The 26,196-nt window shown below is 31.1% G+C and overlaps 1 protein-coding gene across 5 annotated transcripts in view; it reads right to left on the bottom strand.

Moving 5' to 3' along the window:
- Positions 1–26,196, bottom strand: part of Abca3 (ATP binding cassette subfamily A member 3) — a 121,382-nt gene that overhangs the window by 30,982 nt on the left and 64,204 nt on the right. For 4 of the 5 annotated variants that reach the window (XM_073974592.1, XM_073974588.1, XM_073974590.1 and 1 more), the window contains 12 exons: positions 18,003–18,295; positions 17,802–17,864; positions 11,818–12,406; positions 11,606–11,749; positions 10,258–11,538; positions 7,511–7,874; positions 6,912–7,449; positions 5,790–6,136; positions 3,794–3,919; positions 3,107–3,331; positions 2,893–3,043; positions 2,639–2,815 (listed from right to left, as the gene is read on the bottom strand). In XM_073974592.1, coding sequence (XP_073830693.1) covers positions 2,639–2,815; positions 2,893–3,043; positions 3,107–3,331; positions 3,794–3,919; positions 5,790–6,136; positions 6,912–7,449; positions 7,511–7,874; positions 10,258–11,538; positions 11,606–11,749; positions 11,818–12,406; positions 17,802–17,864; positions 18,003–18,214 — 4,217 coding nt within the window. In that variant the 5' untranslated portion in view covers positions 18,215–18,295. The remainder of the gene's footprint in view (positions 1–2,638; positions 2,816–2,892; positions 3,044–3,106; positions 3,332–3,793; positions 3,920–5,789; positions 6,137–6,911; positions 7,450–7,510; positions 7,875–10,257; positions 11,539–11,605; positions 11,750–11,817; positions 12,407–17,801; positions 17,865–18,002; positions 18,296–26,196) is intronic. The other variant, XM_073974593.1, reaches the window with a different exon arrangement.

The following is a 26,196-nucleotide window of genomic DNA, read 5'->3' as shown; positions in this document are numbered from 1 at the left end:
TATAGAAAGCATGCCTTTTGGTGGTCTACTATGATAAGAATACCATTTGAAGGCTTTCTTTGGGGAAAAAAACTATTGGTCTGTTCAAGTACTGCAAGAATCAACTAATTTTTACTATTTTTTTCGATAACACAAAGGAAAAAATGTTATCGTAGTAAAAAATAGTAGCTTCTTGCAGGTTCTGGAACAGAGCATATGTTGAAGGTCTTTTATAGGAGACATTTTGAAGATAATATGCAACTTCACTTCATTATTTTTTCCTTTTATCTTTTTAATAGTTTTAAGGTAAAAAAAGTAGCATACCATACCCAGTTGTTCAATAAATAGCAATTGTCTACTTTGACATAGTTATGTAACTAGTTACTCATTAATCCTGGTTACTTCACACCCAAAAATGGCATACAAAATAGCCTATAGCCCCCTTTTGTCACTGGAAATCGGCTTTCTTACCTATCATGTCAATTCACTAGTTACAGGTAATGCGGCTTGTAATATATTGACTATTTTATAGACTACCGATGGATAGTGTAATAGGCAATGTTTCTCTCTTGAAATCTCTTTTCAACACAATTTCTCTTTTTGAAAACAAAACAGAATAAATGTTTTGTCATTTTATATAAAATTTATTTTTTATTCTGAATTTAAAAAATCTTTTTTGGTGCGTTTGATGTGCAAAAACTTATTGTTAAATAAAGATGCAACAAACGTGTTATTGGGCTAAATTAAAAAAGGGAGAATATTTTTAGAAGAATATTTGGTAAGTATAGATACTTTTTTGGGACAATACATTTTTTAATTATCCCATTCAACTTTATGCATTTTATTTCAGGTACATCTGAATTATCTGAAGCACACTTGAGATGCACATTCCCAGGACCAAATAAACAAAAACAATATAAGTCCCAGTATCAAGGATGCACGTACAAGTTTCAATATCAGGGAATTTAAAGATTAACATTACATTGTCCTTTATAATATATGTATGTATATCCACGTCATGTAATTAAATAAAGCGTGGTTAGCGCATATTCAAAATATAAAGATTAACTTTTATAATTGTATAGTTTAAACTGGTATTCTGATTATAACTTACTAGTGATTTTGGCTATCACTTCTGACCACCGAATTGACTGGTTACTGGTAATGCACTGAGGAGACAATTGCCTTTCACATGACTATCGAATTGGGTGGTTACTGGTAATGCAGTGAGGGGACAATAGACCCCTTCCTATGACATCCCCATGTTAAATTCACCAGTCTATAGCATTGCGAGTAGATTGGGTGGTAACTAGGGGTGTTTACCAGTAACCAGCAAAATTGCTAGTTATTCCCTAGTTACCCGAACAACTGGGTAGTTATAGCTTTATTTTTATTATCTCCAATACATGTATAATTGGCTCGTAGCTTTCTTTTGATCTGTTCCAGAAGTGCAAGAATCTACTAATTTTTACTAACATAAAGGAAAAAAATGCTATAGTAGTAAAAAAATAGTAGCTTCTTGCAGGTTCTGGAACAGAGCATTTGTATTGAATAAAAAATACAAATAAATGAAAAATATAAAGGGCGAATACCTTTGAGAGAGAAGACCTTATTAGGGTGAACGCGAAAAGAAGGCCTGTGAAGATCTTATACGGAAGAAGTTATACACAGAAGAGCTATTTAGAAAAGAAAACTGTTTGAAGATATTTTATGGAAAAATACATTTTGAGGGCCTTTTATGTGAAAGAAATCTTTTGAAGCACTTCTATGGAGGGAAGACCTTTTAATTGCCAGAAACCCTTTTCAAAATCTTCTAGGGACATCACACCTTTTATGGGTCTTCCTTAAACAGACAACTTTTGAAGGTTTTCTTTGAGAAGAAGTCTGTTTAATGGTATTATGCCTTTCGAAGGTCTTATGGCTCTGTAGTTGAAACATACAGTAAAATGAGGTTCCAGTGGATAGATATGCATTCTTCTAATCACTTTCCGCCGCCATTAAATTCCTTATCGGCATTGACTAAAACCTGATTAGCCTAAACCACGTTGGTTTAAAGGCTGAGGACATAAAAAGTTCATTTGCTGTCCTTTTTTGGACCACTTCTTCTTCGAATAAATTTCCTCTTTGAGGGTTTTCTGTGTGAAGCAAACATTTTGAAGACCTTCTATGAAAGGAAGACCATTTCAAGGCCTGAAGTTGCCTTTTATAGGTTTTGAAGATTTTCTTTGAGAAGAAGCCTATTTAATGGTCTTATAACATTTGAAAGTCTAATGTCTCTGTAGTTGAAGCATACAGCAAAACATACAGTTGAAGCATACAGTTTCCATCGATAGATATGCGTTCCTTCAGCCACATTCCTTTTGATTTCAAACTCCTTATCGGCATTGGCTAAAACCTCGTTGACCTAAACCACGTTCACTTAAAGGTTGAGGGTAAAAAATAATCTTTTATTGCCCTATTTTTGGGCCACTTCTTCGAATACATTTTCTCTTCGAGATCCTAACCTAATATACATATTTCCATACTTCTTGGGACATTTCCTGTTGTATACGGGTTAGGATTCTAGTCTAGTCTCTAGCAAATATGAAATCGATATACCTTGCCTAAACTACATGTCGTGGTGTATATAAAGTTCTTTAAAATTCCAAAACAAACTTACGGTTTAACACACAATGAAATTTGGTTAACGGCCAAAAAGCTGTCATAATATTTCGTAACACGGTCCAACACCAAATTTTGTGCTTGCAATTCCGATTGAGACATATTAAGAATTTTCTCCTTTTCAGCCTCAACATCATCATCATGATAGGCATCTTCAGCGGGAGGTGTTGGTTTGCTGCATCCAAAAAAAAAACGTATAAAAATTATTTTGTAATTCACAAACATCTTAGAATTATTCCCGCCTTAACTTACAAATTCCTCTGCTTCCATTTATAAATTAATTCATTCAAAATACCATATTCACGACATATCAATACCGTAAAGAATACAACACAGGTGGCCACCAAGTAAACAGTTTCTGGTAAAATACCAGGTTCTTTCCAATCGAAATAGGGAATGGTATCTAATGACAAAATATACGATTTGTATCCATGGAAGAGATTAGTTTTTAATTTCAAATACTTACGACAACATTTCGGTATCAATTGACAACGCAAAGCATCGGGTAAGATGACAATGACTTTATTACTACAAGCCTCACGTGTTGCCACATTGACATACAATTTATTAAGACCCATGGCCAAGGAGAAATGTGGGAAAACTCTAAAGATCCAACCCAATAAATCGGCAGTGTCTTTGGTATCCAAAAAGTCTATGGACATAACAGCAACCACAATGAAGAGGGCCATACCTAAATTTAATAAAAAAATAATTAATAAGCAATTAAGCCTAAACAAGGGGATCTGGAATGAAAAAATGGCGCCCAAGATGGGTCTTTTTCAAGATTTCAATACAACTGAAGTGGCTTGACTTCGTTATTTAGAATTTTGAACCAATATTTTTCAATAGATTATATTAAATACTAGCGGACCCGGCGAACTTCGTCTCGCTATTAAGGAATAAAATTTCATACAAAAACTCAATTTTCGATTTTTCCAAATTTCCGACTTTTCCAGAGAGATTTTCCAAAATTTTCTTCCGTAAAGACCTTCTCCTCGAAAATACGAATAACTGACAAAAAATTTTACAGAAATCGGCCTAGCCGTTCTCATTTTATGAATTACTATACATTTTTTACACCATTTTTATATATATAGATTTAAATTCTATGTTTTGTTAATTCAAGGACCTTAGATCGGACTATTTTACTTACCACAGAATATATTGATGATTGAAACTCTGCCAAAACCAGTGGATGGTTCCGAGAAGAACAATGAAATCAGGTACGTAAATGGAAGCACAGAAAATCCGAAAATAAATATAACCAAGAAATAACGGGCTATAAAAAAGCAAAAAGTTAATTACTCCATCTTTCTCTTTCATCAAAAACCCAGTAAAAATACTCGTTACAAAATCTCTTAGTAAAAGTAACTACTTAACCACACAATTCGCGCAACATATCTTTAAAAAAGTTGGTTTGTAAGGCATTTTTATAACCTCCACCATATGGAGGGTATAATTAAATTTGTCATTCCGTTTGTAACACATCGAAATATTCGTCGGAGACCCTATAAAGTATATATATATATTATTGATCAGCATAAAATTCGATGTCGATTTTACCATGTCCGTCTGTCCGTCCGTCTGTCTGTTGAAATCAAGATACAGCTCGCAATTTTAAAGGTAGAGAGTCAAAATTTGGTACAGAAGTTTTTATTACTTGCAGGATGGTTGGTATTGAAAATGGGATATATCGGTCCACGTTTTGATATAGACCCCATTGAACGGTACCTCCCGATTTTCGGTATTTTTAAAATGGCTGAAATTTGGTACGTAGTCTTCTTTAGGGGTATGAAACTTTCCCCCAGAATTTTGTCGGTATCGGTCCACACCTTCATATAGCCCCCATAGAACGGTACCTCCCGATTTTCGGTATTTTTAAGGTTTTAGCTTCATTATCCTACCAAAATGGCTGAAATTTGGTACGTGGTCTTCTTTAGGGGTATACAACTTTTCCACAGAATTTTGTCGGTATCGGTGCACACCTTCATATAGCCCCCATAGAACGGTACCTCCCGATTTTCGGTATTTTTAAGGTTTTAGCTTCATTATCATACCAAAATAGCTGAAATTTGGTACGTAGTCTTCTTTAGGGGTATAAAGCTTTCCCTCAGAATTTTGTCGGTATCGGTCCACACCTTCATATAGCCCCCATAGAACGGTACCTCCCGATTTTCGGTATTTTTAAGGTTTTAGCTTCATTATCATACCAAAATAGCTGAAATTTGGTACGTAGTCTTCTTTAGGGGTATAAAGCTTTCCCTCAGAATTTTGTCGGTATCGGTCCACACCTTCATATAGCCCCCATAGAACGGTACCTCCCGATTTTCGGTACTTTTAAGGTTTTAGCTTCATTATTCTACCAAAATGGCTGAAATTTAGTACGTACTTTTCTTTAGGGGTACAAAAATTTCCCCCAGAATTTTGTCGGTATCGGTCCACACCTTCATATAGCCCCCATATAACGGTACCTCCCGATTTTTAGCTTCATTATCCTATCAAAATGGCTGAAATTTGGTATTTAGACTTCTTTGGGGATACTCAAACTTCCCCTTTAAATTTGTCGGTATATGTCCACGCCTTCATATAGCCCCCTTGGAAAAGTACCTTCCGATTTTCCGTATTTTGAAGGTTGTGTCTTCAATATTCCACGAAAATGGCTGAAATTTGGTATTTAGTCTTCAATGTGATATAAAACTGTTCGCCAGAAATATGTCTGTACAGGTCCACGCTTTCATATTGCCCCATTTCTGACTAAAATTCGTCCATATAGGTCCACGTTTCGATATAGCCCCCATAGAACGGTACCTCCGGATTACCGTAATAATGAAGATTGTGACGTCAATATTCAACCGAAATGGCTGAAATTCGTTATTTCGTCTTCCAAAAGTTATAAAATATTCCACAAGAGTATTATCAGTATAGGTACACGTCTTATATAATAGAATGGTGCCTCACATTGTTTTACAGAAATTGCTGAAATTTAGTATTAAGTCTTCTTCATACACGAAAGGAAACTAATTATTCCATTTTACTTCAATACAACTTGTGGTGGAGGGTATAACAAGTTCGGCCCGGCCAAACTTAACGCCGTTCTTACTTGTTAATGAGTATTTTTGCTGGATAATTTTCCTGTCCGTCACACTTACCCAAATCACCAAATGCCGAAAAACCATCTTCCTGGAAGCATGCTATTGTACAAACAACAATTAACGCTGTCAGTGTAAATGTCATTATATCCCATAGGAATTGTGATATCCAGAATATCCAAACATTAACACCGCTCACAAATTGCAGCAACTTGGAACGTGATTCACGTTCTTTGATCAGGAACAGAATATAGAAAGCACTCACAAAACAAAAACAGAAACATAAATTCGTCGATAACTGTGTACCCAGATTATTACCGGTATTCAATTGATTCAATACCGTTTCTGTGGTATAGGGTAATGGGGCATTTGTAACGGTTATTTCATAGGATTCATTCATGGCAGCTCTACAGAGGGGGAAGAGGATATGAAAGAAGAAAGAAAAATTGAAAACAAATATGTTAACTGAATGTTAGTGTGTGTGTGGTGGGGAAAATGAGGGGTTTGCTAAATGGATCCTTTTGGCGCCCAAGCAGTGCAGAATTCCAAATATAAATTGAAAATAATATATTAATTGAATGTTAGTGTGAGTGGGAAAATGAGGGATTTGTTAATTGGATCCTATTGGCGCCCAAGCAGTGTGGAATTCCAAATGTATATTGAAAATTGTTGTTTTGGATGAAACGTTAGTATTTTGAATTCGTCAGAAGAAGAAAGAGTAGAAGATTGGAGAGTTTGAAAATCTATTCTTAATTCGGCTTATGACGGTTTTGTACATTCCAAAATATATGGCTATGAAGCACTCCCTAAGTTGAAGCCATGTGGAATTATTAAAACATGAATATAAAGTTATAAAATAGCAGTGAACAAGAAATGTTCAACACTGGGCGCCACATCAAATTATGAATTCATGGGTTCATATTCGTTTCCACCAAGCAATACATCTAAAGAATGAGCGATTCATTAATTTGGCACCATGTTATCAGTTGTTCTGTGTAAGTGTGTGTAGTGGTGCCCAAAATTTTTCATGGGCACTTTTTCTGTGGATACACAGTTTTCAACACGAAATATATTTCAGAATTTCCAATAGACAACAGATATCACATCAAATATTTCCTCGGTATGTTTGTCTTCAAAAATTCTCCTCCAGAGTTTTGATAATAGTGAGTGCCTTTTACTTACTTGATAATGGCATTATGTACCAAATTCACCGTCAATGGTGCCGTATGCAAGGGTTGATTATTTAACCATGCCGTTATGGTATTATTTCCTCTGATCGATGCTGATGCCAAATATCTTGAATTGATTCTCACTTGTATTTGACGACCCAAATCCAAAATGTATTCCGAAAATGTTTTCGTGCCAGTTACTTCCAGTTCATAATCACTACCATATGAACTCGCAATCGTTTTATATTCATTGGATATTTTCGCCAAAAACGAATTGGGAGTAACATCTGGTGCTGTTTCCAAAACGGTAACAGCCACGGGATACTGAGTCAAACCCATTGTCATCGGTTCCAATGTCTTGAATGTACCCTGTGTTCGTGTGATTATGACTGTCATAGCAACAAAGAATATTGGCATTACATTTTGTATGATGAATAGCAACTTGTTTCGCCAGGTGTGAAGAACTTTTTTCAAGATCATGGCATCCCATTGATTGCGCAGCAAATTGACACCCTTGAGGAGGCGGGTATTTTCGGAGAATAGACTGTCGGCTAAAGGGAGAAGATTTGTTATAATCAAGCACATTTTAAATCATAATTATGTTTCACTTACATGTTATTGATTCCACATCTTCTTCAGGATAGGTAGTAGTAATAGATGCACCACCTCCATTCATGCCACTATTTGTCATTTGTTTATTATTGACCTCACCATTTGGTGTGGCATTACCCTCAGCACCCACTTTCATAAATACCTCCTCCAGTGATGTTATACCGATACCATAACCATTTAATTTCAACTCATCGGAATTATCTTCCAAATCTCTAAACATTTCTTCGAAAATACTTGAATATTGGTCCGGCAGCTCATATGCCAATTCGGCACCAATATCGGCCACTGGTTGTATATTGGGTACATATTTACGTAGCAGGGCGGTTAGATCTTCTGTTTTGCAGCCATCACGTTTTACACAGATCTAGAAAGAGAAATTTTCAAAATTAATGAACGCGGATTTTATACCATTTTTTAAAGCTCTAAAAATATTTTTAGAGCTCTAAACGTGGATTTTATGTAAAAATATCTTAGAGCTCTGAAAGTGGATTTTTTAAATATTTTTAGAGCTCTAGACATGGAATTTTTAAAAATATTTTCAATATATTCAAAATTCTAAACATAGATTTTTTTTAAATATTTGTAAAATTATAAACGTGGATTTTTTAAAAATATTTTTAAAATTTTAAACGTGGATTTAAAAAAATTCAAAATTCGAAACATAGATTTTTTTATTTTTATTTTTAAATTCTGGCTTTTTTGAATATTTTTAAAATTCTAAACGTGGATTTTTTAAAAACATTTTTAAAGTTCTAAACGTGGATTTTTAAAAACATTTTTAAAGTTCTAAACGTGGATTTTTAAAAACATTTTTAAAGTCCTAAACGTGGATTTTTAAAAATATTTTTTTGAAATTTTATACGTGTTTTTAACATGTTTTTAAATATATTTTTAAAATTCTAAATGTGGATTTTTTAAAATATTTTTAAAATTTAAATTTGGGTTTTTAAAAATATTTTTAAAATTCAAATGTATTTTTAAATTTCTAAACGTGGATTTTTTACAAATATTTTTAAAATTCTAAACGTGGATTTTTTAAAAATATTTTTAAAATTCTATACATTGATTTTTTAAAAATATTTTTAAAATTCTATATTTGGATTTTTTACAAATATTTTTAAAATTCTAAACGTGGATTTTTTTACAAATTTGTTTAAAATTCTAAACCAGGATTTTTTAAAAATATTTTTAAAATTCTAAACTTGGAGTTTTTAAAAATGTTTTTAAAGTTCTAAACGTGCATTTTTAAAATCATAAACTTGGATTTTTTAAAATTTTGAACGTGGATTTCAAATATATTTTTAAAATTCGAAACGTGTTTTTAAATATATTTTTAAAGTTTTAAACGTCTTTTTTAACATGTTTTTAAATATATTTTAAAATATCTAAATGTGGATTTTTTAAAATATTTTTAAAATTCTAAACTTGGGTTTTTAAAAATATTTTTAAAATTCTAAACGTGGTTTTTTTAAAAATATTCTTAAAATTTTAAACCTGGGGTTTTAAAAATATTTTTAAAATTCTAAACGTGGATTTTCTTAAAATATTTTTGAAATTCTAAACGTGGATTTTCTTAAAATATTTTTGAAATTCTAAACGTGGATTTTCTTAAAATATTTTTGAAATTCTAAACGTGGATTTTCTTAAAATATTTTTGAAATTCTAAACGTGGATTTTCTTAAAATATTTTTGAAATTCTAAACGTGGATTTTCTTAAAATATTTTTGAAATTCTAAACGTGGATTTTCTTATAATATTTTTGAAATTCTAAACGTGGATTTTCTTAAAATATTTTTGAAATTCTAAACGTGGATTTTCTTATAATATTTTTGAAATTCTAAACGTGGATTTTTATTTTTTTTTTAATTCTAAACGTGGATTTTCTTAAAATATTTTTAAAATTCTAAACCCGTTTTTTTTTAATTCTAGACGTGAATTTTTATTTTTTTAATTCTCAACGCGGATTTTCTTAAAATATTTTTAAAACTCCAAAGATTTTTAAAAATATTTTTAAAACTCTAATTTTTTTAAACTAATTTTATTTTTAGGATTTAAAAAAAAATATTTTTTGTTTTTTGGTTTTGGTTTTCATTTTTAGGAGTTTTAAACTTTTTTATTAATTTAAGGAGTTTTAAAAAATATTTCTATTTTTAAGACTTGTTAAAAATATTTTTATTTCAAGGAGATTTTAAAAATATTTTTTTATTTGAAATTTTTAAAAATATTATTTTTAGGATATTTTAAAAATATTTTTATTTCAAGGAGTTTTTAAAAAAAATTTTTTTAGAAATTTTTAAAAATATTTTCTAGGAATTTTTAAAAATATTTTTATTTTTAGGATTTTTAAAACTTTTGCTTTTTGTTCGACTTTAGGTCAGAAAATATTATTATATATTATAAAAATTAGTAAAATAATATTTTTAAAAATATTTTTATTTTTAGAATTTTTTAAAAATATATTTATTTTTAAGATTTTTAAAAATATTTTTATTTTTACGATTTTATAAAAATATATATTTTTTAAAATGTTGCGTTTTTATATTATTATTTTTTTAGGATTTGTAAAAAATATTTTTATTTTTAAGATTTTTTTAAATATTTTTATTTTTAAGATATTTTAATTTTTTTGTTTTTAGAATTTGTAAAAATATTTTTATTTTGAACTCTTAAAAATATTTTCAGTATTTTTTACTCTAAGAGCTCTGAACGTGGATTTTTAAAATATTTAAGAGTGATTTTTAACTTACCAATTTATAACCTGAACCATATTTCTTTTTCAGGAAGAAGGATGTACCGTGACATTTCAGCTCACCATCACACATAATGGCAATGCGATCACCCAAAACATCAGCTTCATCCATAAAATGAGTGGTCAGCAAAACAGTACGGCCCACCTTTTCAGATTGCAGCAAATCCCATAGTTGACGTCTGGCCGAGGGGTCCATACCCGATGAGGGTTCATCACACAACACCACCTTAGTGTTACCGGTAAGTGCACAACAAACTGAAAGTTTACGTTTCATACCACCCGATAGTTTACTTGAGGCCACATTGGCCTTATCTTCCAATTCGATCATGCGTATATATTTATTCACTTCTTGTGTTATGGCATCACCACGCAGCCCCTTCAAACGGCTAAAGAATTCCAAATGATCGGCAACAGTTAAATCATCAAAGAGGACATTATGCTGCGGACATATACCCAAAGACATGCGGGCCCCCTCAATATTTGTCCGAATATCACTGCCATTGATAATGGCCGTACCCGATGTGGGTGGGAACATACCCGTCAACATGGAAATAGTTGTTGTCTTGCCGGCACCATTATGACCCAAAAGCACAGTTATTTCATCTTCATACATATTGACAGATAAACCACGCACCGCCTGTTTATCGCCAAAACGTTTCTTTAGGTTTCGAACTTGCAGGCCAATATGTTTGCCAGCTGGTTCTGGTTCAAATGCATCGGGATTACGTCGTTCCACATGACTGCCGGGGGCATCTTCAACGCCAATATATTCACGATCACCACACCAAAAGCTGCGAGTAAAAATGAAATTCCATTTTTTCGGTACACCAAAGTCGCCAGGGAAAATTTGTTCCACATAGAGACAAACCAAAATATACATGACACTTGAGGCCAACATCATTAGGATAATATAACCGACCGTCAAGTCGTCATCAATGTTCACAGGTTCGAATAGGTTGCTCCATTGGAAACCTTCTCCCGTACCCTCAAAAAGCATAATTAGCTTTAAGCCCAAACCCATGGCAGTATTTGAAATCAAACACCAACCTAATTTGGTGCCTAATGTCAATTCGTCATAGGTTTGGAACATGAATGAGAAGGGCATGTAGGCAATGAACCAGACCAAGCCAGTAACAGCGGCCGCAGTACTTGCTTTTGAGAAAAATGTGGCCATCATGAAGCAGAAGCATATGCTGTTGATGACGTAGATGAGGAAAAAGAATAACAAGACCGACCAATCGGCGTAGGTTAAGACCGCCACATCATGGGACCATTCGATCTGAAAGAACAAGCAGTGGAAAGAAAATTAGAAAAAATGTAAACGCTTATTATGGCAGCATACAAACCTTCATAATAGCCGTTATGAGTATGGCAGAGACGGCCAATATGATAAAGTTTTTGCAAAACCAACTGGTCCAGTGTAGCCAATTATCCAAACCCATAATTTTCATGACTTCTTTCAATTGTTTTTCCTTTTCGGCTGTAATGTACTGAAAGAAAGATCAAAATGTATTATTTCATCCTCTAGAAAAAACTAATTACGCTATCACCAACTTACCCTAACAATGTTCGAACATGGATAGATAAAACTCAACAAGATAATCAAGGGCACAAAAGCCGCCATACCTTCCAGCAAGGGGTCATAAATATATGCCGGATATGGATAACGTTGCATATTGACATAGGGTAAATCATCACGTTGTGTCACCAATTTTGTATAAGCCATGGAGATGGCATGTTGTACGGGCAGGAAAGATTCACGTAAATAACCCACGGGTAAACCACCATCTTGTGAATTGGGATTACGTGGCCCCGTCAAATCTAATGGCATAAATAGCTTCATGGTTAACCATGTTAGACCCAAACTTGATGTATCGGTCCGCAATTCACTCGGATACCGCAATGAAAATGCAAATTTCGTAGGATAATCTGTTAAATCACTCCAACTATCATCGAACTGGACACCGGCTAGATAATTATTCGAGACCATGGCAAATTCTAATGCCGCCGCATCTGGATGACCTTTACATGTCAGATTTAAACTTTGTGCTGCATTACATACGATATTTGTTAAGTACTGGTTATCCGGAGAATAGTGTAGTTCATATGTTACGGGTTTCACGTATTCGATAAGAGACATTTGTGTTCTGTTTAGGGGTTTGGGTGGATGGAGGAAGAGGAGAGGGAGAAAATGAAGACATGTTATTAGAAAAAGATAATATAAAAATTTATTATATATATGTGAATCGATAGATAAGCGTTTAATATTTTTTTACTTTGCTTGGAAAAAGTACGTAACTACAACCAAAATGTGAAAATATGTTAGGGTTTGTTAAAAGCTGGACTAGGATCCGAGTATATGTATGCTGATAGAGCTATCTAAGAATGTTTATAATTTTAATGAAACTTTTGTTATTCATCAATGTTTATTGAGTTTTTAGTAGGAGTATCGCGTGGATTTTTGTATGAATATTTTTATAACCTGCACCATATAATGTAGGGCATAATTAAATGTCTTATTGCGTTTGCAACACATCGAAATATTCGTTGCAGGTCCTATAAAGTATATAAATTTTTGATCAGCATAAAATTCTAAGTCGAAATAGCCATGTCCGTCCGTCTGTTGAAATCAATATGCAGCTCGCAATTTTTAAGATAGAGTTTTATAATTTGGTATAGCAGTTTCTATTATTTCTAGGATGTCTGGTTTATCGGTCCACGTTTTTGGTATAGCCACCATAGAACGGTACTTTCCGATTTTCGGTATTTTGAAGGTTTAAGCCTCAATATCCCATCGATATGGGTGAAATTTGGTACTTAGTCTTAGTCTGTTGGGGTATAAAACTTTACATTTGAATGTTTTCGGTATAGGTTCACGTCTTCATGTAGTCCCCATAGAAGGGTACCTTCCGTTTTTCGGGAAGGTTTTAGTCTCAATGTCCCCCGAAATGGCTGAAATTTGGTATTTAAAGTATAAAATTTTCCCCTAGAAATTTGTGTTGGTATAGGTGCACGTCTTCATATAGCCCCCAAAGAAGGTTACCTCCCGATTTAATTTGAAAGTTATGGCCTCAACATGCCAATGAAATGGCTGAAATTTATTATTCAATTTTCTTTGGGGATATACAACTTTCCACCTGGAATTTGTCGATATAGGTCAACGTCTTCATATACCCCCCATAGAAGGGTACCTCCCGATTTTCAGTAATAACATTTTATTTAAATGCCACGGTGCTCTTGAAACAATTTTAAATGGAAGGTGCTTACACCTCGGAAGTTTTTGCGGATTTTGAAACTACAATGTTTATAGATGAGAAAAATCAAAAAACAAAAAAAATCGCCGGAGCGCTTTTTAAATAAATCGCGATTTAAGTTGAAATTTTTAGGGGTTGTTTAGGTTTTCGCGATTTTGCTTACAAACCGCAAATTCTATCGAAATGGGACTAAAACAAATGTTGTAGCTATGAAAATTCTCTACAAGAGTGGCATTTATGGTATTCTCGTCGGTTTTACCGTTTTTGTGATATAGAAGTTCAAATTGGGACTATTCAAATTCAATTCAATTCCGTATCGCCCTCTTATAAAACAATGTCATGACTGCAAATTCCCAACTTAAACTTATATATCTAAAAAAAATGTTACAACTTAGAATAAGTTACTTAAGCCAGTCATGTAGAGAATTTTCACAGCTTTAAGATTTTCTCAGGTCCGATATCGATAAGACTGACCGTATTCAAGCAAAATCGCGAAACCCTAACAAAAAAAACCTAAAAATGTAAACTGAGCTTCTTTATCTCAAAAATGATACAGGCTGGGAACAAATTATAAACGTCAATCCTCTAGAGAATTTTCACAGCTACAACATTTTCTTTAGCTCCATTTCGATTGGACTTGCTGTTTCCAAGCAAAATCGTGAAAACCTAAAAATCACATAAAAATGTGAATTTTGACCGCGATTTATTTAAAAATCTCTACAGCGATTTTTTCTTGTTTTTGGATTTTTCTCATCTATGAACACAGCTATTTCTGAATTCACAAAAAACTTTCCCTGTATAAGAGGTTTTCATCAAAAGTTAGTTAAGGCGCACCCTTCACGACATTGTTTTATAAGGGGGCGATACAGTCAGTGCATTGTCCCAATTTGAACTTTTATGTCTCAAAAATGGTAAAAACTACGAAAATACCGAAAAGGTCGATCTTGTACATAGCTACAACATTCTCTTCAGTCCCATTTTGATAGGACTAGCGGTTTCTCAGCAAAATCGTGAAAACCTAAACAACCCCTAAAAATTTCAACTTAAATCGCGATTTATTTAAAAAGCGCTCCGGCGATTTTTTTTGTTTTTTGATTTTTCTCATCTACGAACATTGTAGTTTGAGAATCCGCAAAAACTTCCAAGGTGTAAGGACCTTCCATTTAAAATTGTTTCAAGAGCACCGTGATGCTATATAGGCCCATAGAACTTGTGGTATTAAAAATTACTATCAACTTTTTAGTATAGATTTCATATTACGCGATGCATCGCTTTAAGGAATTTCGAAGGTACTAGTCCATTTTGCCCTCCGATTTTGTTTTAATTTGGGATTTTGTGTTTCCTGAGATTCAAGAACATATTCCGATTGTGCTCAAACTTTAACAATCTTAAAATCGTAAAAAAAACCGACATCGATTTTTTCCTTTGAGTTAAAACCACCTTGAGGCCTCATACAAAGCAACGGACCGCGTTCAATGGTTGGAACTTGGATTTTTTGTTTTCAGATGTTAGAAAGAGAATATCTTGACCTTCTTTATAATTTTAAAAATACGATATGCTCACGGCTTTGCTGATGCAACGGTAAAATCTTCGTCATCTCATGAAGATGGGTCACTGACTGGTGTCATGAAGAGGCACGATGTTGCAGTCCTCAGGACGGTTAACATTTGCATACCACACTTGTGCCGCTTAGCTTGCCACAGGCCGGCCTATTGCTTTATAAGAGGTCAACAAGGTTTTTTCGAGCACCCCGAGTGTTGCCTGCCATCGACATGAGGACCTTGTTCCTTCTTCTGATCTTGTCCCAAATAGCTGTGATATGCGCGGAAGACTTAAACATGCTATCGAACGTTACACCCTATATCGTGGATCAGTTAGTGGTCGGAAACGGGACACCATCGACCAATAAGTTGCAGGGGAGCCTCATTTCAGTCGTCCAGGTGGTGAACAGTATGACAACGGATATATCAGATATAGTAGATATATATTCCTCAGATCGAAGAGTTGCACTAAGTCAGCTCTAGATATCCTATCACATATGTATGTCATCGACATGAAGATCGTACAATCCTTCGCATACATTGCGATCTCTATGTCATGTGGAGGGTGTGGAATTTCAGAAAGGTAACGGTTAAACAGTTCTGGAAATATCACCCCTCCTTGGGAAATTCTCAGTTTCACATTACGAGTCTTAGACACTTAATTTCTGAATTCCACAAACGACAGGCGCCACACATAAAGTTGGTTATCCAACTTTCCAAACACGGCTGAAGGGAAGCCTTCTCTAAATTCTCGAAAACCTTTGCATGGTTGACGGCATCAAAGGCATTCGATAGGTCAAGAGCCACCATGACGATTCGATCGCTATGGATGTGTGTAATGATGCTGTGGTTCTGCACATTTCCCGGCATACATGCAGATGTTGGACAACTGGGAAACTGCTTCTCATCTTGAGGAGGAGTAGTACCTGTAGAATCTTCGCTACAGGCGACATAAGGCAGATCGGCTTGTACAATTCGCCTCAGATGACATCCTTACCATCCTTGGCTTCAGTAGCAAAATCACCCTGTTACGTTTCCAGGATATGGATGTGTGTAATGATGCTGTGGTTCTGCACATTTCCCGGCATACATGCTGATGTTGGACAACTGAGAAATTGCTTCTCGTCATGAGGAGAAGTATTACCTCTAGAATCTTCGCTACAGGCGACATAAGGCAGATCGGCTTGTACAATTCGCCTCAGAAGGCATCCTTACCATTCTTGGCTTCAGTAGCAAAATCACCCTGTTACCTTTCCAGGAATATGGTCTACTTCGACAGTCCATACTTTACTGCTATATCGACACATTCCTTGTTTTTTTCCTGTTACTCCTTTTGAGAGCATATGACGGCTTCTACAAAGCATCACCATCTTACTCGATTAGATGCCGTTGTTTTGTTTAAGGTTATTTTGTCTTAATTGTTGGGTAATACTATGTTTACATTTGCGAAATCCACTCGATTTCAACTGTCAATTCCATTGCTCAAACGTCAAATGAAATCCAATCGATTTCAGATTAGTTTTCATTTGACGTATACGCAAAGGAATTGACAGCTGAAATCGAGTGGATTTCGTAAATGTAAACATAGTATTACTGTTCGTCGTCAGGTTTTTTTGTCGACCTCGATTTCGTAATCCTTGCGGATTCCATTGAAGAGCCATTCTGTTATGCATGAATATTTTTCTATCACTATTTTCTATAATGGATGGACTGGTGCAACGTTACAGGCAGCAGGTGACAATGAGCATTGTTTCGTGGATCAAGGCAACCATAATGTTCTTTCATCGATAAATGTCAAACTGTGCAGCAACCAAAAAATATTTTGTGGTTGCCTGATGACTGACAAAAATGAATGGCCACACAGACAAACAACCGATTATTTGAGCAAAACTGACAATCAAAACTGTTCGTGTGTACCCCTTTAAGCGGGCCGCTAATTTTTGCCAGTCATCAGTCAACCACAAAATATTTTGTGGTTGCTGGACAGTTTGACTGACATTTACCAATATTTCCGAAAAATCGACGGTCAAAACTGATCGTGTGTACCTCGCTTAACATATCGAAATATTTCGTTAATTACCGAAATTATGAGCAAACAAATGCTCTGTTCCAGAACTAAAAAGTTTTTACAATTTTTACCCCTTTTACACATTTTGCGTTCCCGTACACAAAATTTATATGAAAATCGATTACGACTTTTACAACTATTACGACTTTTACCACTTTATAAAGTACGGGAACAGGCCAAAATACTTGCATTTATCGATAATTGTCGTTAACTAGTTCCAGAATCACCGTACAGTCCATGTACTACGAGTATTTACTCATAATTTGGCTTTATAATTTTATCGATTTCGGTAACGAAAAAATTATCTATTTTCAAAATCTACTATATGCTAGTTAATCGTGGACATATGTATTTATGTATGTATGTAGCAAGTGTAATTAATAGGTCATATGTATGTTAATAACATTAATGATAGTATAAATCACTATTTGGAACTAGGACATGAATACGAAATTATTATCTACATTCTTAAAAATATAAAAGATTTAGCAAGCAAGGTTTGTAAATGTGTGTATATATTACGTTTTTTTTTAACTAAAGAAAATTAGCTGCTTGCGTGTATTAGGTTAGTACGGGGGAAATGTACTTAAAATCAAAAATGAAACGAATTGGAAGGTGTTGGCGGGCACAGCTGGCACAACATGCAAATTGTCTACTTTAAAATTAGCAACAACTTTACCTGTCTTTGGCTAAGGCAGTCTTTAAAAGATTTTTCATTCTTGTAGATCCTACTACTGTATTCCTTTAAAACAGAATTTCAGTAGATTACAAAACTAATAAATATTAGCATTAATTGTTCTAGTCTATTATTTTCTTGATTTTTTTAATAACCAATTCATTCTAAAAGAAACTGAAACTAATATTAAAAAATAACACTTACCTAAATAAGTCAATATTATCAATATGTAGGGGTTCATATATGCTAACTGCTTTGGGTTCGGCCACTACCAATGTTCGCACCAATACCATCAGCAATGAGAATATCACAGGCGCCAATATTTCTATCAAAAATTGAATTTTGTGATGCCATTGTAGAAGCCAATTTTTCCATGTTAACAATTTGAATTTTTCCCAATTTCCTATCTGTGCCATTGTTCCATGAAGTGAAGAGAGAGTGCTGGTGGATGTTATAAAAAAGGAGATTTGTGACTAGTTTTGTTGTTTAGTAGAAAACTGTAAAGAAAGATGGAAGAAAAACATATAATATTATTAAATGCAACAAAATTTATAATTCCATTATTTTAATTATATTAATTGTCGATAACAATATTTTATATAGAATTTGTTGTCAATAACAATATTTTCTATAGAAATTGTTGCCGATAACAATATTATCTATAGAAACTAGTGTCGATAACAAAATTTTATACCGAATTCATGGTCGGTAAAAATATTTTGTATAGAAATAAGTGGCGATAACAAATATTTATATCGAATTCATGACAGATAAAAATATTTTTGGCAATATTTTCTATAGAAATTATTGTCGATAACAATATTTCCGATAATAATTGTCGATAACAATATTTTCTATAGAAATATTGTCGATAACAATATTTTCGATAGAAACTATTTTCTATAACAATATTTTCTATGAAAATAATTGTCGATAACAATTTTTTCTATAGAAATTATTGTCGATAACAATATTTCCGATAGAAATAATTGTCGATAACAATATTTTCTATGAAAATAATTGTCGATAACAATTTTTTCTATAAAAATTATTGTCGTTAACATTTTTTTATAGAAATTATTGTCGATAACAGTATTTTCTATAGAAATTATTGTCGATAACAATATTTTCTATAGAAATTTTTGGCGATAATAATAATTTCTATAAAATTTTTTGTCGATAACAATATTTTCTATAGAAATTTTTGTCGATAACAATATTTTCTATAGAAATTATTGTCAATAACAATATTTTCTATAGAAATTATTGTCGATAACAATATTTTCTATTGATATTAATGTCGATAACAATTTTTTCTATAGAAATTATTGTCGATAACAATATTTTCTATAGAAATTTGTGGCGATAGCAATATTTTATATAGAAATTTTTGACGATAACAATATTTTCTATAGAAATTATAGTCGATAACAATATATTCTATACAAAATATTGTCGATGACAATATATTCTATATTCGATATAATTCGATAAAAATATTATTGCAATATTGTCTATAGAAAGTATTGTTGATACAATATTTTCTATAGAAATTATTGTCGATAACAATGTTTTCTATAGAAATTATTGTCGATAACAATGTTTTCTATAGAAATTATTGTCGATAACAATGTTTTCTATAGAAATTATTGTCGATAACAATGTTTTCTATAGAAATTATTGTCGATAACAATGTTTTATATACTAATTATAGTCGGTAGCAATATTTTCTATAGAAACTACTTTCGATAACACCATTTTCAATAGAAACTATTGTCGATAACAAAATTTTCTAATGAAATAATTGTCGACAACAATTTATTCTATAGAAATTATTGTCGATAACAATATCTTCTATAGAAATTATTGTCTCTCACAATATTTTTATAGAAATTATTGGCGATAACAATATTTTCTGTAGAAATTATTGTCGATAACAATATTTTCTATAGATATTATTGTCGATAACAATATTTACAATATTAATTATTGTCGATAACAGTATTTACAATATTAATTATTGTCGATAACAATATCTTCTATAGGAATTATTGTCGATAACAATATTTTCTATAGAAATTATTTTCGATAACAATATTTTCTATAGAAATTATAGTCGATAACAATATTTTCTATAGAAATTATAGTCGATAACAATATTTACTATGGAAATTATTTTCGATATTTTCTGTTGAAATTAATCGATAGCAGTATTTTCTATAGATACTATTGTCCACAACAATATTTTCTACATAATTCTCGATAACAATATTTTCGACAGAATTATTGTCGATAAAAATACTTTTAATATAAATTATTGTCGATAACAATATTTTCTAGAAAAATTATTGTCGATAACAATATTTTGGTTGGAAATTATTGTCGATAACAATATTTTCAATAGAAACTATTATCGATAACAATATTTTCTATGAAAATAATTGTCGATAACAATTTTTTCTATAGGAATTATTGTCGATAACAATATTTTCTATAGAAATTATTGTCGCTAACAATATTTTAATAGAAATTATTGTCGATAACAGTATTTTCTATAGAAATTATTGCAGATAAGAATATTTTCTATAGAAATTTTTGGCGATAACAATATTTTCTATAGATTTTTTTGACGATAACAATATTTTCTATAGAAATTATTGTCGATAACAATATTTTCTGTAGAAATTATTGTCGATAACAATGTTTTCTATAGAAATGATAGTCGATAACAATATTTTCTATAGAAATTATAGTCGATAACAATATTTACTATGGAAATTATTTTCGATATTTTCTGTAGAAATTAATCGATAGCAGTATTTTCTATAGATAAAGAAATTATTGTCGATTTCTATAAAAATTATTTTCTATAGAAATTATTGTCGATTTCTATAAAAATTATTTTCTATAGAAATTATTGTCGATAACAATATTTGCTATATAAATTCTTGCCGATAACAATATTCTCTATAGAAATTATTGTCGATAACAATATTTTCTATAGAAATTATTGTGGGTAACAATATTTTCTATAGAAATTATTGTCGATAACAATATTTTCTAAAGAAATTATTGTCGATAACAATATTGTCTATAGAAATTTTTGACGATAACAATATTTTGTATAGAAATTATAGTCGATAACAGTATATTCTATAGAAAATATATATTCTTAGATATTATATATTCTATAGATATTATTGTCGATAAAAATATTATTGCAATATTTTCTATAGAAATTATTGTTGATACAATATTTCCTATAGAAATTATTGTTGATACAATATTTCCTATAGAAATTATTGTTGGTACAATATTTTCTATAGAAATTATTGTCAATAACAATGTTTTCTATAGCAGCTACTTTCGATAACACCATTTTCTGTAGAAATTATTGTCGATAACAATATTTACAATATAAATTATTGTCGATAACAATATCTTCTATAGGAACTATTGTCAATAACAATATTTTCTATAGAAATTATTGTCGATAACAATATTATCTATAGAAATTATTGTCAATAACAATATTTTCTGTAGAAATTATTGTCGATAACAATATTTTCTATAGAAATGATAGTCGATAACAATATTTTCTATAGAAATTATAGTCGATAACAATATTTACTATGGAAATTATTTTTGATATTTTCTGTAGAAATTAATCGATAGCAGTATTTTCTATAGATACTATTGTCCACAACAATATTTTCTACATTATTCTCGATAACAATATTTTCACAAAAGTTATTATCGATAACAATATTTTCGATAGAATTATTGTCGATAAAAATACTTTTTATATAAATTATTGTCGATAACAACATTTTCTATGAAAATAATTGTCGATAACAATTTTTTCTATAGAAGTTATTGTCGATAAAATATTTTCTATAGAAATTATTGTCGCTCACAATATTTTTTATAGAAATTATTGTAGATAACAGTATTTTCTATAGAAATTATTGTCGATAACAATATTTTCTATTGAAATTTTTGGCGATAACAATATTTTCTATAGCATTTTTTGACGATAACAATATTTTCTGTAGAAATTATTGTCGATAACAATATTTTCTATAGAAATTATTGTCGATAACAATATTTTCTATAGATATTAATGTCGATAACAATATTTTCTATACAAATTATTGTCGATAACAATATTTTCTATAGAAATTATTGTCGATAACAAATTTTTCTATAGAAATTATTGTCGATAACAAATTTTTCTATAGAAATTATTGTCGATAACAATATTTTCTATAGATATTAATGTCGATAACAATATTTTCTATGGAAATTATTGTCGGTAACAATATTTTCTATAGAAATTATTGTCGATAACAATATTTTCTAAAGAAATTATTGTCGATAACAATATTTTCTATAGAAATTTTTTACGATAACAATATTTTCTATAGAAATTATAGTCGATAACAATATATTCTATAGAAAATATTGTCGATAAAATATGTTCTATAGATATTGTTATCGATAAAAATATTATTGCAATATTGTCTATAGAAATTATTTTTAGATACAATATTTTCTATAGAAATTATTGTCGATAACAATGTTTTCTATACTAATTATAGTCGGTAGCAATATTTTCTATAGCAACTACTTTCGATAACACCATTTTCTGTAGAAATTATTGTCGATAACAATATTTTCTATAGAAATGATAGTCGATAACATATTTTCTATAGAAATTATAGTCGATAACAATATTTACTTTTGAAATTATTTTCGATATTTTCTGTAGAAATTAATCGATAGCAGTATTTTCTATAGATACTATTGTCCACAACAATATTTTCTAAATTATTCTCGATAACAATATTTTCACAAAAGTTATTTTCGATAGAATTATTGTCGATAAAAATACTTTTTATATAAATTATTGTCGATAACAATATTTTCAAGAAAAAATATTGTCGATAACAATATTTCCGTTGGAAATTATTGTCGATAACAATATTTCCGATAGTAGTTATTGTCGATAACTATCTTTTCGATAGAAATTATTGTCGATAACAATATTTTCTATAGTTGTAATTGTCGATAACAGTATTTTCTATAGAAATTTTTACTGATAACAAGATTTTCTATATTAAATATTTTCGATAACCATATTTTCTATTGAAATTATTGAAGATAACAATAGTTTCTGTCGATATTATTGCCGATAACCATAGTTTCTGTAGATATTATTGCCGACAACAATATTTACTATATATTATAAATAATTGTGAAAAAAATGCTCTGTTCCAGAACCTGCAAGAAGCTACTATATTTTACTACGATAGCATTGTTTCCTTTATGTTATCGGAAAAAATAATAAAAAATAGTAGATTCTTGTAGTACTGGAACAGACCAAAAATAATGTAAAATTAAAGTGCAATAGCTGAAACAATGTTAATCAATTATAATTTATTTCTAAATTGTTACCAGAATTTCAATAATTGGTGTGCCTTTTTACTTACTAAATGTAGCTGAAACATTTTTTTCTGCAACTTTTACTTTATACGACTGTCAAAATCTGCAACATTAGTAATAATTATTACAAATTATCGAGTACGCAGACAGGCATAATAAAAAAGCTCTATTCTGACCAAATAAGCCCAACAAAAAATCAAAAATAAAAAAAAAAAACAAAATATTGTCCATAACAATATTTTATATATAAATTATTATCAAAAACAATATTTTCTATAGATATTATTGTGGACAACTATATTGTCTATACAATTGCTCTGTTCCAGAACCTGCAAGAAGCTACTATATTTTACTACGATAACATTTTTTCCTTTATGGTATCGAAAAAATTAGTAAAAACTATTAGATTCTTGCAGTACTGGAACGTACCAAATATATATTCTGTAGCGACTATTCTTTCTATAGAAATTATTGTCGATAACAATAGCTCTGTTCCAGAACTAAAAAGTTTTTACAATTTTTACCACTTTTACACATTTTGCGTTCCCGTACACAAAATTTATATGAAAATCGTTTACGACTTTTACCACTTTATAAAGTACGGGAACAGGCCAAATATTTTCTATACAAATTTTGTTATCTTTTGTCGTGTGTTTAAATAATCTATTCTTCTTCTACCATTACATGTATTTATTGCCACACCATCCGTCTTAGCTTCTGCAAGTTTCGAACAACCATGAAATAATAATGTCAAGGAATTCATCCTTAATTTTGCCAATCCATTTAATAAAAAAGTCTGACAGAAAGTTTTTGTTGTTGTTAAGATAGAATACAATATCCAGTAGCGACCAAGAGTCGCCATTCTGACTACTACATCCCATCTCCATACCTTTTATCATTGGCAAACAACGATGAGATAATCGTTTTCTGAGAATTACTTTTTATCCTACCTTCTACAGTTTGAATTTGTTTACTCCCCTCTTTAAAGGCTATTCATCTAGGTCAAAAGAGAATTAAATATTTTCATACTTGTTTAGATATAACAATGATTACCCAGGTTGTGGTGGATATGTCCTGCCCCTTCTCTAAAATGAAACATCAACATAATGGGTGTTGCAATGATAAGCTTGCCACGATAACCTTCACTTTTGGCCGATAAAATAGACTTAAATTTGTTCGGTACAAACTGTTAAAGTCTAATAGAAACATTTAATATTATTGCTCTCCTTCACATTGACCGACCACCTGTTCCGTGTATTTCAAGTGCAAAAATTCTTTCCATAAAAATGTTCGTTCATTCAACTAAAGACCGTTTAGATTTTCACAAACAAAACAAGAGAGTACACATGGAATATTTTTAATAATCGATTAGATTGTTGAGTACATTTTCAGTACGCATATCAGTTATTGTACCTAAGTCGGTTTTTTTAGTCATTTTAATCACAAATTTTTTCACATATTTGACCATGACTAGGTACAGCAGGTGTTATGTTTACAACCAAAAAGATAATAGCAAAGGGCAGTAAATTAATAAAACATTAAAAGTAGTTTATTAATTAATAGAAACATAGGTGATTGTTTTTGAAGTGGCCTGTGGACACACTTGCTTAATAATCATATTAAAAAAGAATCTTATGTAGAAATATTGTTCACATAAGTGGTAATCTATAATAGAAAACAGAATCAACGCACTATGGAATAAGGAAGTTCCACTTTGTTATTTACAATTAATTTGGATATATGCAGCGGATTGAGGAACATGTGTACTGTAATCAGTTAGTTCCACAAAATAGCACTCATCGTAGACGAAGGTGTCTATGTATGACTACTGAAAATTGCATACTTGATACAATTTCCTGTAGAACAATGCTTAAGTTGTAAAATAAAAACACACTATATTTAAACAATATATTTATTTAAACAAATTAAGTGCAAATGTACCCAGAAATGAAACAATCACTTCTGATTGCGCAGTTCAAGTTCGCAATTCAATTGGACACAGGAAGAAAATCTTGATACTTGTTATATGTAAACAGAAGCATTACATTTCAATGGTGACAATAGCAACGTTCAATATTATTAACGTGGCAACTATAGTTATCGACAATATTTTTGAGAGAAAATATTTGTCGATAACTATATTTTCTCTGGAACATATTGTCGGTAACTATAGTTGCTACGTTAATCATATTGAATATGTCAATTCCTATAGAAAATGTTATTATCGACAATAACTTCATTAAGTGCAGTACACATTGTCAGTTTTGAGTGTCGATTTTTCCCAATAATCGATAACATTCCAACCGTCCACTAGCAAGAAACCGATTATTTGAGCAAAGCTGTCATTTAATCCTGACAATGTGTATCCAGCTTTTGGCAATATTATTATCGACAATAATTTCTATAGAAAATATTTGCTCTGTTCATTTTTTCGTTTATGTTATCGGAAAAAATAGTAAAAATTAATAGATTCTTGCAGTTGTGGATCAGACCAATTGTTATTGACAATAATTTTATAAAAAATATTTGGTCTGTTCCAGAACTGAAAGAATCTACTATTTTTTTAAATTTTTAAATTTATTTTTGTAAATATAACAATATGACTGTTTCAGAATCTGCAAGAATCTACAAATTTTTATTACGATAACTATTATAATAGCAACTATTTTCTTTTTCTTATAATAAAAATAGTATATGCACCAACTGCTGATAAAAGCAATAACGATATCGAAATTTTCTACAACGAAGTCGAGGATCTATTAAAAATGACAAAGCCACACGAAATAACTATAATTCAAGGTGACTTTAATGCTAAGGTAGGAGGAGAAAGAGTTCCTGGAATAACAGGACTATATGGACTAGGTGAAAGGAACGAAAGAGGCGACAGACTAGTTCAGTTCTGCCAAGAACATAAAATGAATATAACTAATACAATGTTCTGTCTCCCCCCAAG

Source organism: Musca autumnalis, unplaced genomic scaffold (genome assembly GCF_047663935.1).
Source record: "Musca autumnalis isolate F117 unplaced genomic scaffold, ASM4766393v1 scaffold_3, whole genome shotgun sequence".
Classification (NCBI taxonomy): Eukaryota; Metazoa; Arthropoda; class Insecta; order Diptera; family Muscidae; genus Musca; species Musca autumnalis.
This window is presented reverse-complemented; position numbering and strand designations above follow the sequence as displayed.